At 47.8% G+C, this 13,149-nt stretch overlaps 1 protein-coding gene across 1 annotated transcript in view; it reads left to right on the forward strand.

Moving 5' to 3' along the window:
• Window positions 1–13,149, forward strand: part of GRIK3 (glutamate ionotropic receptor kainate type subunit 3) — a 100,252-nt gene that overhangs the window by 74,951 nt on the left and 12,152 nt on the right. Inside the window, exons 9-11 of the mRNA XM_005142210.2 lie at window positions 131–244; window positions 2,145–2,348; window positions 9,790–10,013. Coding sequence (XP_005142267.1) covers window positions 131–244; window positions 2,145–2,348; window positions 9,790–10,013 — 542 coding nt within the window. The remainder of the gene's footprint in view (window positions 1–130; window positions 245–2,144; window positions 2,349–9,789; window positions 10,014–13,149) is intronic.

Genomic DNA, 13,149 nt, shown 5'->3' on the forward strand with positions numbered 1-13,149 from the left:
GTTTGCTCCCATCTGCTGTAGATGATAGAAGCAAGCTCTGTTTCCAGTCTGGCAGGATGATGACAGCATCCTCATCCATGCTGAGGAGTGTTTGCTGGGTGCTCATGGTCCATTTGTTGCTTCATTTCAGGTTGGAGCATGGAGCCCTTCAGATGGTTTGAACATCACAGAAATCTCCAAAGGACGAGGCCCTAATGTCACAGACTCACTGAGCAACAGATCCCTCATCGTCACCACGGTCCTGGTAGGACACTGCAAGCCTGTCTTTATTCCTTTCCCCATAACTCTCAGGGATATCCGATCTCCCTGCAAACTCCTGGGGTGTGATAATCACTGCAGCTCAAAGGCCATGGCCTAATGCAAAACCATGGAGCCAGGAGGAGCCCTGACAACCGTCTGCCTTTGGTAGGCTCTTTGAGGCAGGATTTTCATCTCATACTCTGTGATGATGTACAAACTGCATCATGTACAAGGGAGGTATCAATTCCTATTGATCGTGCCCCTCCTTGCCTTGCACAGGGGGTATCTCCTGTAAATTGAAATGTACTGAGATCCAAGTTTCTGCCATAACTGCAGTTTCATACACTGGCTTCTCAACAAAACATACAATACAACCCTGAACGTTATTTGCATTTGCAACACCCCTTTGTCCCTTTGCACTGCTGTAAAGGACCATAGAAAAGGCAGAGAAGGAACCTTACCAAAGAAAAGCATGAAAGGTTATTTTTTCCCCTTTTACTCATATTGCAGTGACTTGTTGGAAGAGAAATATTACGCCAGCAGCCAGCGCCATGCTCCCCAAGCAATATGGGAACTGTGAAGTTATGAAATTGAGGGCACCTTCACTGAGAAATCGATTAGCAAACCGAGAGAGCTTGTGAATTGGATGTCTGGCCATTTTCAGTAATAAATTGTGAAATAGGCCGTGAATAAGTGGTTCATAGAGTTCAGAATTACCCCCTAGGAAATGCTGGAGACCTGGAGATACATTACTGAAGCGAGTGGCGTCCTAATGTTCGGTGCTTCGGCTGTTAAATATGTATGTAATCCCTACAGCGCTTCCCCAAATTAATAGTGCTTTATGGCAGCTCTGGAGCTGGTGTGTTTATATCAAGATCCATAGATTGAGCTGATTCATAAACAAAGCACTAATTCCAGTGAAGAAAGCTGGGGAGGAGGCCAGGGAGAGCAGGATTTAAGCACAGGAGCTGTGTGTGCCAACCTGAGCTCTATAGGTGGGATGTTTGCTCTCTAATGCTGCAAATTGAGCTGTATGTGCTCTGTTGTCCCCTCCCTGCCCTGCTTTGAGACTCCTTCAACTAGAGCCATGTGCTAGCTACTGTTGGTATCTCATCCTCCCCTTGCCCTCAAGCTTTTTCCTGCCTCCTACCATCTTCTGCCATTTCCATCTGTCCTCTACACGTTTCCTACCTCAGGCTCCCCAGCATCCCTTGTCCTTGGTGACTGCCCAAGCCTGATCTTCACCAAGGGCTGTGCAAGTCTGCTCTTTGCTAACTTCACCTCTGCTGAAGAGGCAGAGATCCATAGGGCAAAGCTGGCTGGGAAGCACTTGAATAGGTATTTTTCTCTTGTGCTGGTGGCTTGGCACTGCTGGGATTAAAGACACCCCAACCTTTCCATGGCATCTCTAACTGGAGCAGAAACTCCCTCTGGGTATCAATAGGGGGCCATATCCCACCAGCAAAGAGGAAAATGAGATGAACTGGGGAACATTTTGGGATGGGCACCAGCCATGCACTGCTCCCTCACCCTGTATTTAACCCACCAGCCTCTTGCTTGCTGCAGCTCAGCAAACAATGGGCTCAGCAGTGCACATTGGCTGCATTTCTGCTGTGTGGAGCATGGGGTTGAGTTTGTCCTTCCCCTTCTCTTGGTTCTCACCACTCTTCATTTCCAGAGCATGAAATGGTTATTTTTCTCCCTGAAAACCTACCAAATAGAAAACGATTGGCTGCTCCAAAGAGACAAAATCACATGTTGTGGGGTAACCAAGGCTGCTAATCAGTGCCATGTAGAGTTGGGCTATTCCCAACATGTCCCATTGCCAGCCCTGCCTGCAGAGCCTTCACCTTGTGGGACCACAGCTCACCCGTAACAGGGACTTTTTGCCTTCCCGTGTGCAGGAAGAGCCCTTTGTCATGTTCCGTAAGTCCGACACGGCTCTGTTTGGGAATGACCGCTTTGAGGGCTACTGCATTGACCTCCTGAAGGAGCTGGCCATCATCCTGGGCTTCACCTACGAGATCCGGCTGGTGGAGGATGGGAAATACGGAGCGCAGGATGAGAAGGGGCAGTGGAATGGAATGATCAAGGAGCTCATTGACCACGTGAGTGAAGCTTGGCTGCAGCGTGTTAATACTAGTTAAAATTAGTTAAAACTAGTTCTAAAGGTTTATATATTCCATTTAGTGGTTTTGTGTTCCCCTTGTTTCAGTGGGCAGGGGGCAAGCCCCAGACCAGCGCAGCTGGATCCAGATGATGTATGTAGGCTGCAGGTGTGCAGGGCACAGTTTCATATATCTATTTTGTCCTATAAAGGCAGCTTATTTCTGCAATCTCTTGGGACACGGAGCTCCCCCTGCAACAGAGCAGCTGTGCTGTTCCTAAAAGGAAAAGCCCGTTCTAAAGCCCCTTCTCAAAGCCCATTAAGCACCAGTGAAACTGTTGCGGCAGCTTTGCTCTCACAGACACCAAAAAGTCACCTAATCTGAAACCTCAATTCACAGCCAGAGGCTGCTCAGTTTTCTAATTGCATCCGTTGCCTCCAGCACATCCTGTGATCCCAGAAGCCCCATTAGGGAGGTGAGGAAAGCTGGTGTCTTCAGGAATCTCTGACTCCCAGAGAAGGTCTCTGGAAGAAAAGATCAGTACAAAATGAAGTGATGATCTCTGCAGCACAGGCAGCCACGTAAGCAGTCCTCGAGCTGTAACACAGTGCTCTTCTCCTGGCCTCCTGCTCAAGTGGTGCAGCCCTTGGATCGCCTCTCACATTCCTGCCTCTGTGCTGAAAACACTGCATAAGGTAGAAAAGAGACAAAACCAACCCCACGTATGCAGCAGCTGTGATGCTCCCCTGGTTCGTGTGAGAAGGATGTATTTGTTGGTGAGTCCCTGCAGTGAAGGAGCTCTGCTGGGAGCAGGTAACAGAGCAGTGCCTGGGGGTGAGGCTGCGGAGCTGCGGCTCTGGGATCCAGGTTGTGTTTCCACATTTGGCTCCTCTGCCCTAAATGACATTGGACAAGTTGCTTCCGTGCAATGCTTCCTCCATCTGTAAAATGCAGATGATGATGATTACGTCCCTTGTGGGACACAGTGATGCTTAATCAGTTTGCAAAGAGCACCGGCGTCCTTGGCTGGCTCACCCTGAGGAGCAGGGGGGGAACGCAAGGACAGCCCTTGGGGAGAAGGACACTGCAGGGGAATACGCCACAGGCTGTGCAAAGCTGCCTTTGTGTTTGTCCTTCCAGAAAACTCCACACAGCTCCAAACACACCCTTTAGAGCCTCTTGCACAACAGCCAGGCTAAGTTAGGTGAGTGACAGCATCCCAGCAGAAGACACTGGTACTTTGCCATTGCAAGTGCTGTGTGCGACATGGAGCTGAGCAGATGCAGAGCACAGGATGCAATCATAGAATAGAATCATAGAATAGTTGGGGTTGGAAAGGACCTTAAGATCATCCAGTTCCAATCCCCCTGCCATGGGCAGGGATGCCTTCCACTAAACCATGCCACCCAATCCTGGGCAGTGTACTCCAGGACATCCTGCTGCTGGTGCAGGGTCTGTGGCTCTCACTGCAGAGTGTCTATAGAGCAGGGCTCTGAAGAAGTAATTGCTCCAAAGCAGGAAATAAGATCTAGGGAATAGAAGCCAGGCTATCATTTCATCCAAACCATGTCACTTCCAATGTCCTGTGAGATGTTATAGGGCTCTCAGGAGGCTTCCAGCTATTCCCAAAGCTGTGGTCAGCTAAAAGATACTGAGAAGAAGGTGTGAGGAACAACCTCACTAAGGAACATGAAACTCGTGGTCAACCTGCAGTGAAGTATTTCTTGGCTAACTATTCAAAAAGCAAATTATCCTACAGCATCAGGAAAGGACCAAGTCCCCTCTTCTTGCGAGTTTTACGGTAGCAGTAGGTTTGCACTCTGCTTTCTAACAGGTGAATGCCTTGGAGTGATTTATAACCACTGCCCAAACCCCATATAAAGCCATTATTTTCTTTATCTGCATGTCATTGCTTTTTATAGCAGTGTTTATAGAAAGCATTAAGAAGTGAAACTGCTACCAGATGGGTCCCTTCCTCAGCAGCAAAGCATCTTCAGATTGTGTGGAGAAAGCAACAACTGATTGGCACTTTGCAATGGCAAAGTTCAAACTTATTTCACACCCAGTGGGAAAAGTGTTGGAGACGGCATTCAAACAACATTGTGGTGATGAAAACAGGGCTGCCCCCACTGTGAGTTTGATATCTGGGCTGGCCTGCCTCCAGATTCAGTGTCTCCTCCTCATGAAAGAATCAGGATCATTCAGGTGGGAGCATAGAGCAAGAAGGATTTGGGGAGCTCCAGGCAGGCAGGCCAGGATTAATTCTATGCACTCAATCTGTGCATTGGTTAAGACTTAAATCTGAGGCTGAGCCCACAGGACTGATGAGATGCATCAGCTCTGGTGGGCTGAGCTGATGTGCAGGCTTGGTTCAATGGCCTGTGCATAAGAGAGGGTGCTCCTGAGGGGAAAGAAGGGGCTGCAATGGTGATTTGATATCACTGGAAGGTCTGAGAGCTGTGGGAGATGCTGTGTACCACGAACAGCCCCAGCCAAGGCTGAAATGCAGTGAAGAGGAGCTGGGTGAAGGTGCACAGCACACATGATGGAGGATGGGCTGTTTACTCTGATCTCTCACGGCTTGCTTTGGAGTCAGGCATCACTTTGCTTTCCCTCTCCTCTCTGATCCAGACATGCCTGGCCATAGGCAGGAACGCCTTAGGCGAAGCTCCTTTGTAACACTGCTTTGTTTCTAGTCTGGCCTTAAGCATAAACAGGAAAAGCAACAGCAGTCAGAGCAGCTCCCAGCATGACCCTAGCTGCCAGGTCCCCAGTATCAGATGTGGACAAGACAGGCTCGTGTGCTTCCATGCAGAAACCTCATCCTGCTGCCTTTCATCTGCTGCTGGGCTTCATCACAAGAATATCCCTGTTCTGAGGCAGCTCTGTGCATTCCCTGGAGAACCAGAGTCCTTCCTCACAGCAGCTCCTTGTTTATTGCCCTCTCCCTGGTCAGTCCCATAGAGAAGCCTCAAGCAGGTGAACCATAAAAGCTGAACTCTCACAACACTTGCATGGGGGGGGGGGGGGTGTTGGGACATTCAGGTGACACAGAGATGCTCCTGTGTCCCACATCCATAACAAACAGGGAAGCTGGCAACTGTCAGCTCTCCTTTCATCCATAGTGAGCTGCCATTGATGTTTATTCATAGAAATTATCATTGATACAAGCAGAACTACACTGTGAGCAGTGGTCCATCCATTCTGATTTATAAAGCCAAGCTGTCTGGCAAAATAGCACCTGCAAATCTCCCCTGTTGTCTGTGGGCAGAATCCCATAAAACCAGCAGAATGAGCCATTCTGGACATTTTGCACAAACTTGTTCACAAATAAAACTGGTCTTGTGCTGAGACAGTGTAGATCAAATTCCCATTCAATCTGAAGCCTCATGTGGGAATAAAAAAGGTATGAAAAATAACAGGGTTTCTAATGGAAATCGCTGCCAATGCTAACTATAGAGAAGATGTAATATCTGTCCTTAGGGAGGGTTTATGACAGTTGATTTAACACCTTCACAATAAGTGGGCATTTATTGACAGTAAATTCTGGCAGAAATACATATTGCATCGCATTGCCATTAATGTTCCTGCACTGGTTTATTTCAAGTGAGGTGAACTGGGGATTCATAGGGAAGCCACTGGGCCTGGAATAGGGGAAAAAGAACTCCTTTGGGTGAAGTGTTCTTCACTTCTGGTTTAGACACTGCAGCAGCTCCTGTGAGCGATGGAAGCACACGTTGGGTGCCCTAAGTTCTCTGTTTGCCTCTTGAGGTGGCTCTGGACCTGCCTTTCCCTCCCCATGGCTTGTTCACGCACCAGTAACTCATAGGACAGGGCTTGTCTCTAAAGATAGGACTGTTCTCCCTGGGATCCTGCAGCCTTTGGCATCCTTTAGACACAATTAATGGCAGCTCCCTTTCTGAAGAACTTCTTGAAAGAAAAGATTACAAGAGGTCTTCGAGGTCCTCATTTCTCCTCTGCAGCTTACAGCTCAGTTGTCCCTGTGACATCTGTTCTTAATTCACCACCGATATTAACTAAATTCATTGACAGGAGTGATGTCTAAATTAGGAATGAAACTGTAGGAGCAGCCATTAAAAGCTGGAGTCAGACCATTAACACTGACCCCCGGATGCTGCTGGGCACAACCCTGCTCTCCTCGAGCATCACTTCTCACACTGAGTGTTTTCCTATCCCTGGACAGGGAGAGGGGAGGGATGTGGGCACAGGGCACTCAGCACAGTGCTCTGATGCCTGCAAGTGAGAGCAGCCTTCCCTGTCATCCCCCAGTGCTCATGGGAGTGTGGATGAGGGCTCCACTGCAAGGAGAGGTGCAGAAGGATGCAGGAGTGATGGGGGTGCAGGAGCATGAAGCAGCACCTGAGCAAGAGGGGCAGAGATGGGCCCTGAGGAGGGGCAGTGGTGAGGGATGACAATGTTGATGCTGCAACCAAATAACTGAATAACAATTAAATAAGTAAAATACGCACTATTTCTGTCTCTAAGGCAACACACATGTAATTAGTTTATGTAAATACCTAGCTCAGATTGGCAAAATAAGCCCAGAAGCAGCTTCTTGTCTGGAATCAATATTTATCTTGGTGCTGATGCTATGGGAGCTCTGCTGTCACACACAGTTTTCCTCTGGTGGAGGCTGGATCCTGAAGGATTCCACAGTGAGTGTGGATGTGCAGGAGCTGCTCTGACCCATTCTTGTGATAACTGAGAACTTGAAGATAAGACTCAGCACTTCCTGATAAAAGCCAAATCTCTGTGCAGAGAATATGATCCTTCATCCACTGAATGCCCGGTAACTTGCATCACTTCCACCCAAGTGAAAATGCTGTAACCCAGGGTGGATAAGGAGATCCAAACCCTTCCAGGTGTGTTAGAGAAGTGTCTGCATTTGCTGCTTAGCTGCCTTGGCAAACTTCATCTTTTTGGCCTCAATTCAGCAGAACACTTAAGAACGTACATAAGGCTTGGAAGGTGTGCAAGCCCCAGTAAAAGAGAAGCGTGTGCTTAAGTGGTTTTGCTGGACAAGGGCCTTTAAGCCACTGGCACTTGCTATAATTCCTCATTTTAACTAAACCCCATATTCCTGTGCAAGAGCGTAAAAGCTAGGGCTGAGTGAAGGAACCAGGCAGGGCTTAGTAATTGACTTCCCAGTTTGTAATGTCAGAGACCAACAAATGAAAGCTTCGCCCTTGGTGGGGTTTGATTTAGATCCTCTCAGTCAGCAAACCCTTAATTAGAGGCCACCTTCAGGAGAAATCTGCATTGATAAAAGGGTATCAAAGTGCAGCCCTGCACTGCCTGTAATAGCTCAGGAGATCACTGCAGCCTGGGCTCCCTAATGCACGCTCCCCTCTGATGGGGTGTGACATTTACTGCCAAGGACACGGGGCTGTGATCAAATCAGAGGAGCTGCTGAAACGACACAGTCAAATTTGATTTCTGCACTAAAAGCACTTTAGATCCTCGAGCATCCATGCAGATTCCCTCTCTTCATTCTCTGTGCTAAAGCATAACGTCCTGGCTGGTAGTTTGCTTGCTGTATCACTGACAAACGTGGCTTGGGAGCTCTCAGCCAGGCAGCTGCTCGCCAGCACTGACCACAGAACTGCTCATTTGTTTCCTCCTCCAGGAAAATCCATAGCCAAATCCTTCACTATCTCCTTCTGTTTTCCTGTTGAGTCAGGACACCCACACAGGAGTGATGGAGGAGCTAAAATCCTGCCTTTCTTTTGCCATTTCTGCCTTGTGGCACACGTGTGCTCTAATGGGGGGAGAGCAGCTGAGGCATCTGCTGGTACCCAGGATATGGGCTCTGCATTCCACCTCCAGCCTGTGCACTGCAGATCCCACCATCCTGCAGAGTCCATGGGTGCCCCCACAGCCACAGCTGGCACAAAAGGGCTCATTGGGAAAATACTGTTCCCATTTTCCCTTACGTTTTGGCCAATGGCAGTGATTGAAGCAGACACTTTTTGTACCAAGCTGATTCAAGATGCATTTCCTTTGGGGAAGTGAGAGGGAAGGGAACCAACCAGGGCTCAGCTGAGGAACCATGTTACAAAATACACATCACTTTTACCCTTGTGACAGAATTCCTGAAACTCTTCCATTCAGGACCTTTAAAGCCACATTCTTTGGAGAATAAACCCTTTTCCTGCACACACACATGCCTGTAATGGATAAAGCTCAGAGAGAAACTCCCCTTACAGAAGAAGGCTCAGATTCCTGTATTTCTAAATACTGCACTAAGTTTCATCACAGATTTGCCAGGTTAAACAAGACCGTTCCCTGACCATCCTCCATCACTCAGAGCAGGGATCTTCACTGGTTTCTGCAGTGAGCCCATAGTTTCTGTTGGGGTAAAGCATGTTCTAGCAAGACAGCTAATATTGATTTAAGGTTTGCGGGTAATGACAAACCCGCAGTACCTCTTGGCAATTATCACTCATGGATAATTGAGAGTGTTAATTTTCAGAGCCAGCTGTTAAATAGACCTTACATGGGAATGCAAGGCAATGGGGGCTGCTCAACTCCAGCATCATTCATGTGCCTGCATTTCCCTGCAAGTCAAACATACTGAAAGAGGTCTGCAAACCCCAAGCAATGCAGCTGTCACTGAGCGAGTCTTGGGTGTATTTAGTTAAGGTGGTTTTTAAGGACCTGGTGAGAGGTATGAACACAGCTCTATACAACAAATCTAGCCATGGCCTAGCACTGTGTTTAGCATAGAAATGATTGAATAACAGACGGGCACAGAAGCCAGACAAGAAGTCAGGATGCAGAACATGCTCAGCTGAAAGTCCTCGTGCATCTCAGACACTTCCAGCATGACAAGCTGTGAAGTCCATCACTGAACAGCAAAGCATCTCCTCCTGGGGCTGCAGCCATAGGGACAGCAGGCAGATGGAAGGGGAGCAGTGTGAGTTTCCTCCTTCCTACCCTACACCACAGCTCCATTTCAAGTTGTGTCATGATGTGGACTGAGAGGAAAGAAATTGAAGCTTTTACCCCATGCTGCTACAATATTATTCCCTGCAAGAGCATTCTGGAGTGGCCTCCCCCTGTGCCTCTCTCCTCTTGCAGCAGCACATTGAAAGTCAACAAAAACAGAACATCTCTGCAAACAGTGGGATGTGCACACAGCAAACCCTGCTGTAAGGAGCTGTGTGGCAAGAAACAAGCACAGTGAGGACCACAGACATCTGATACCATTGTAAAACACAATTCTCCCAACCGTTATAGAAGAGCCCATCAAAATGAGCACACTGCATCTGGGCAAGAGCTGCAGCAACTGTAATGTCTCTCTGCTGTCTGCAGTGTATTTCACTGGTTACCATCAAACACCTACACAGTGAACGTCATGGAGCAGAATTAGCAAACAATTCCTAATGCCTTCCTCCTCTCTCCCTCTTGTTGCACACAGAAAGCTGATCTGGCCGTTGCTCCTCTCACCATCACCCATGTCCGGGAGAAGGCCATAGACTTCTCCAAGCCCTTCATGACACTGGGGGTCAGCATCTTGTACCGCAAGCCCAATGGGACCAACCCCAGCGTGTTCTCCTTCCTCAACCCCCTGTCTCCTGACATCTGGATGTACATCCTCCTCGCCTACCTGGGGGTCAGCTGCGTGCTGTTCGTCATAGCCAGGTAAGGAGATGCACCAAACACACCACATCTACTGCCATGCCACAGGCAGCCCACCCCAAGCTCAGATCCATTTTGCTGCCTGGTGCATTAAACCTCTGTTGTTAATGAAATGCCTTCTGGTCCATCACCCAAACCAGGCTGTGCTCTCAGCAAAAGATGCTCCTAAGTACTGGGCTCCCTTGCCTGTGCTCTTTGGAACCTGCATCTCAGGTGGTTGTAGAAGTGATGCAAGCTCCATGGTGACAGTCAAAGATGAGCTATCCACAGGGGAAATTTGTTTCCTTCTTTGCTAGCAAGAGCCTGTTTTCCATCCCTTTTACTGCTTTACCAGACTAGATGCTTGTGTTTGTTTGCTTTATTACCATAAGCCTCTCTCGCTGTGTCAGGGCAGGCTGCTCCACACATTCAGCAGACTTCTAGTAGAAAAGCATTTTAAATGCATGTTCTTTTATGGTTTTAGAAATGTTGTTGCCTCTCCATTTCATTAGCACCTCCCTGCTATAATGGAGGGTAATTGTCTTGTTCTCCATCATTCTCGTTCATGCTCCTCTCAGGTCGCTTCTCACTCAGCTTCTGTGCTGGGTCCTGCACCATGTCCAGCTCATGCCCTAAACCCTCCACCAGCAAAGCTCTCACAAACCCTTCCCTATATCAAGAGGATGGAGAATGCATTGCTAGAGATCAGACAATGTGCCTGTTTACAAAATTAATACGCATCTAATTAGCATGTTTAAACCCCCTATATTTAAAAGAAGAATTAGCATAGATTTGCATGTGTTATTAATTTCATAAAGCCTTTGATGAGACTCACAGATCAGGGCTGCTCCCAAGAGCTGATTCCACCTTTTCAAACCAGAACAAAGCCCTCGCCTCCCTGGCCACGCACAGCCCTTGCTGGATGTGCAAATATCTTGCTTAAATACTGTGTCCAAGGAAGGTTCCTAAGCACAACCTGCACTTGCACACTGGTTTCCCCGTTCTTCCAGTTCCAGTTATGCCTTCAGAGCCCTCCCTGCTCACCCCACACCTTGGACTGGGCACTGTGGGCAGAGCCCATGGGGTTGCTGTGAGCAGCTTTCCTCAGGGCATTCCTCCAAACCAGCTCCTATCTGATCCACTGACATCCCATGTTCAAAAAGATTAAATGGAAACTGCAGCAACCAGAATCCATTAACCCTCATGTTAAAACAAATCTGCAATTTTCAGCATCCCTCAGGTCCCCAGCAGCATTTAGAGATGATTTCACTGTGTAATATCCTAATTACACATAACAGCAGTTGTCAAAGTAAACTCGGCTCAGCAGGAAGCATTAGTGCTCCAAACCACCCACGATGGCAAAGCTGTCCAACCAAAGGCCAGGTTAGACACAGGGGAGCTTGGAGCATCCTGCTCTAGTGGAAGGTGTCCCTGCCCATAGCAGGGATCGGGACTGGATAAGCTTTAAGGTCCCTTCCAATCCAAAGCAGTCTGGGATGCTATGATTTGATAAGAGGACAAGAGTCGTGTTGCCATTACCACATCTCTCCAGCTTCCCACCAGTTCTGCCCCACAAACAGCCCCAGCCAGATGCAGGTAGTGCCTGGGACACATAAACGTGGCCCAGTTTGGCTCTGTCCTGCCCCAGCTGAAGCCCTGGGAAGACACTGGGGGCCTGCACTGGGGCAGGATGAGGTGCTCAGCAGTTGCTTTGTGTCAAAGAACCAGATGCTCTCAGCAGGAAAAGATCCTCATCTGGGAGAATGAACCCAAGGTAATTACGAAAAGGGGAAATATTGCCATGACTGATAGAACTCCTTCACTTTCTGTCTCTGTTAGCCATGCAGAACACAGCTAGATGGGTTCTGCTGCCATAATGCCTTTGGCTTTAATGCCCTAAAGTATTAGACTGCTTGTGAGGCTTGGAGTGACAATTCAAATACAATTTTACCTTTATGAGCTTATTTTTCCCAAGCTGTATGATGGCCAAATCCAGCTCAAATTGTCCCATTTTGAAAGCATGTTAAATGGGCAAATAGTAGCTGCACATAAAATTCATTGCAGTAAATAGGAAGGAAAGGTTGAAGGAAATGAAAACACCTTCTAGACATCACCTTGTACGTAATGGGATATCTCTATGCTGTGTTCAGAGAGCAGCCTCAGGCCCTCAAGCACCCAACTGGGTCCCAGCCTGATGTGGCTGATGTTGAGGGATAAAAGCCTGAAGAACACGGGTTTAGTCTCTTGTTTCGGTCTGAAATGACCTGAAACAAACCTCATAATCCCCCTATATCCTGGCAGTTATGATGTAATACAAGAGCTTTTTCCCTATCAGGCTATTTTTTGGCTGAAATTGAACCTCTAAGATATTGCAATTACAGGGTTTTGTCACGTTTTCCTCCTGACATTGCCTCTGTCTTCCTCTTCTTTCAAAGAACACCAAGAGTTCGGTGTAATTAAGGTTCTGCAAGAATGATCTTTTAACACATGGAGATGGGAAGCAAGAGATTTCATAGGGAAAATACTTACTGCATTCAGAAGTAATGGAAATAGGATCTGCTTTTGACCCCGGCAAGGCCTCTAAAATCCAATCCTCAGAAGAAAACCACAATCCAAATAGCAAAACCTTAATTCAGAGATGTGAGGCTCCTGAACTAGGCACCAGAGCCCTCTGCTGATGCTATAATCATAGGTCAATGCCACTTAAAACATCTTAGGGACTATTTAGAGGCCAGCAAAGGATGTATTTGATCCATTTCCCCTTTTAATCAGTCTTTCTTAGTTATTGATGGAGCCTCTCCTTGTACCCCCCCCAGTCCCCAAAGAACCACAAGCGCTTACAATGTACAAGGCTTCATGTGGGTAATTTGACTGGTGAGTGGTTGCAAGTGGACTGTGGAGGGGCTGATGTGAATTGTCACCAGCCTTAGACTGACACAGCCTCCAAAGCACTGCTGATCACCTCCGGGTGCCCAGCAGGGCAGGGGCCTGAAGGTTCATCCATAAGGAATTTCTCTGGAGATGCAATTTCGACTCCAAAGTCTTTTGTGTCAGATCTTTAAAACCTCTTTGAAACGCTCCCATTTCCCTGCTAAAAGGCCAAGAAGAGGCAAGAGAATAAAATCCTGGGCTTGGATGCAATATTTCTCAGCCACTGTTC

This window comes from Melopsittacus undulatus, chromosome 14 (assembly GCF_012275295.1).
Source record: "Melopsittacus undulatus isolate bMelUnd1 chromosome 14, bMelUnd1.mat.Z, whole genome shotgun sequence".
Lineage (NCBI taxonomy): Eukaryota > Metazoa > Chordata > Aves > Psittaciformes > Psittaculidae > Melopsittacus > Melopsittacus undulatus.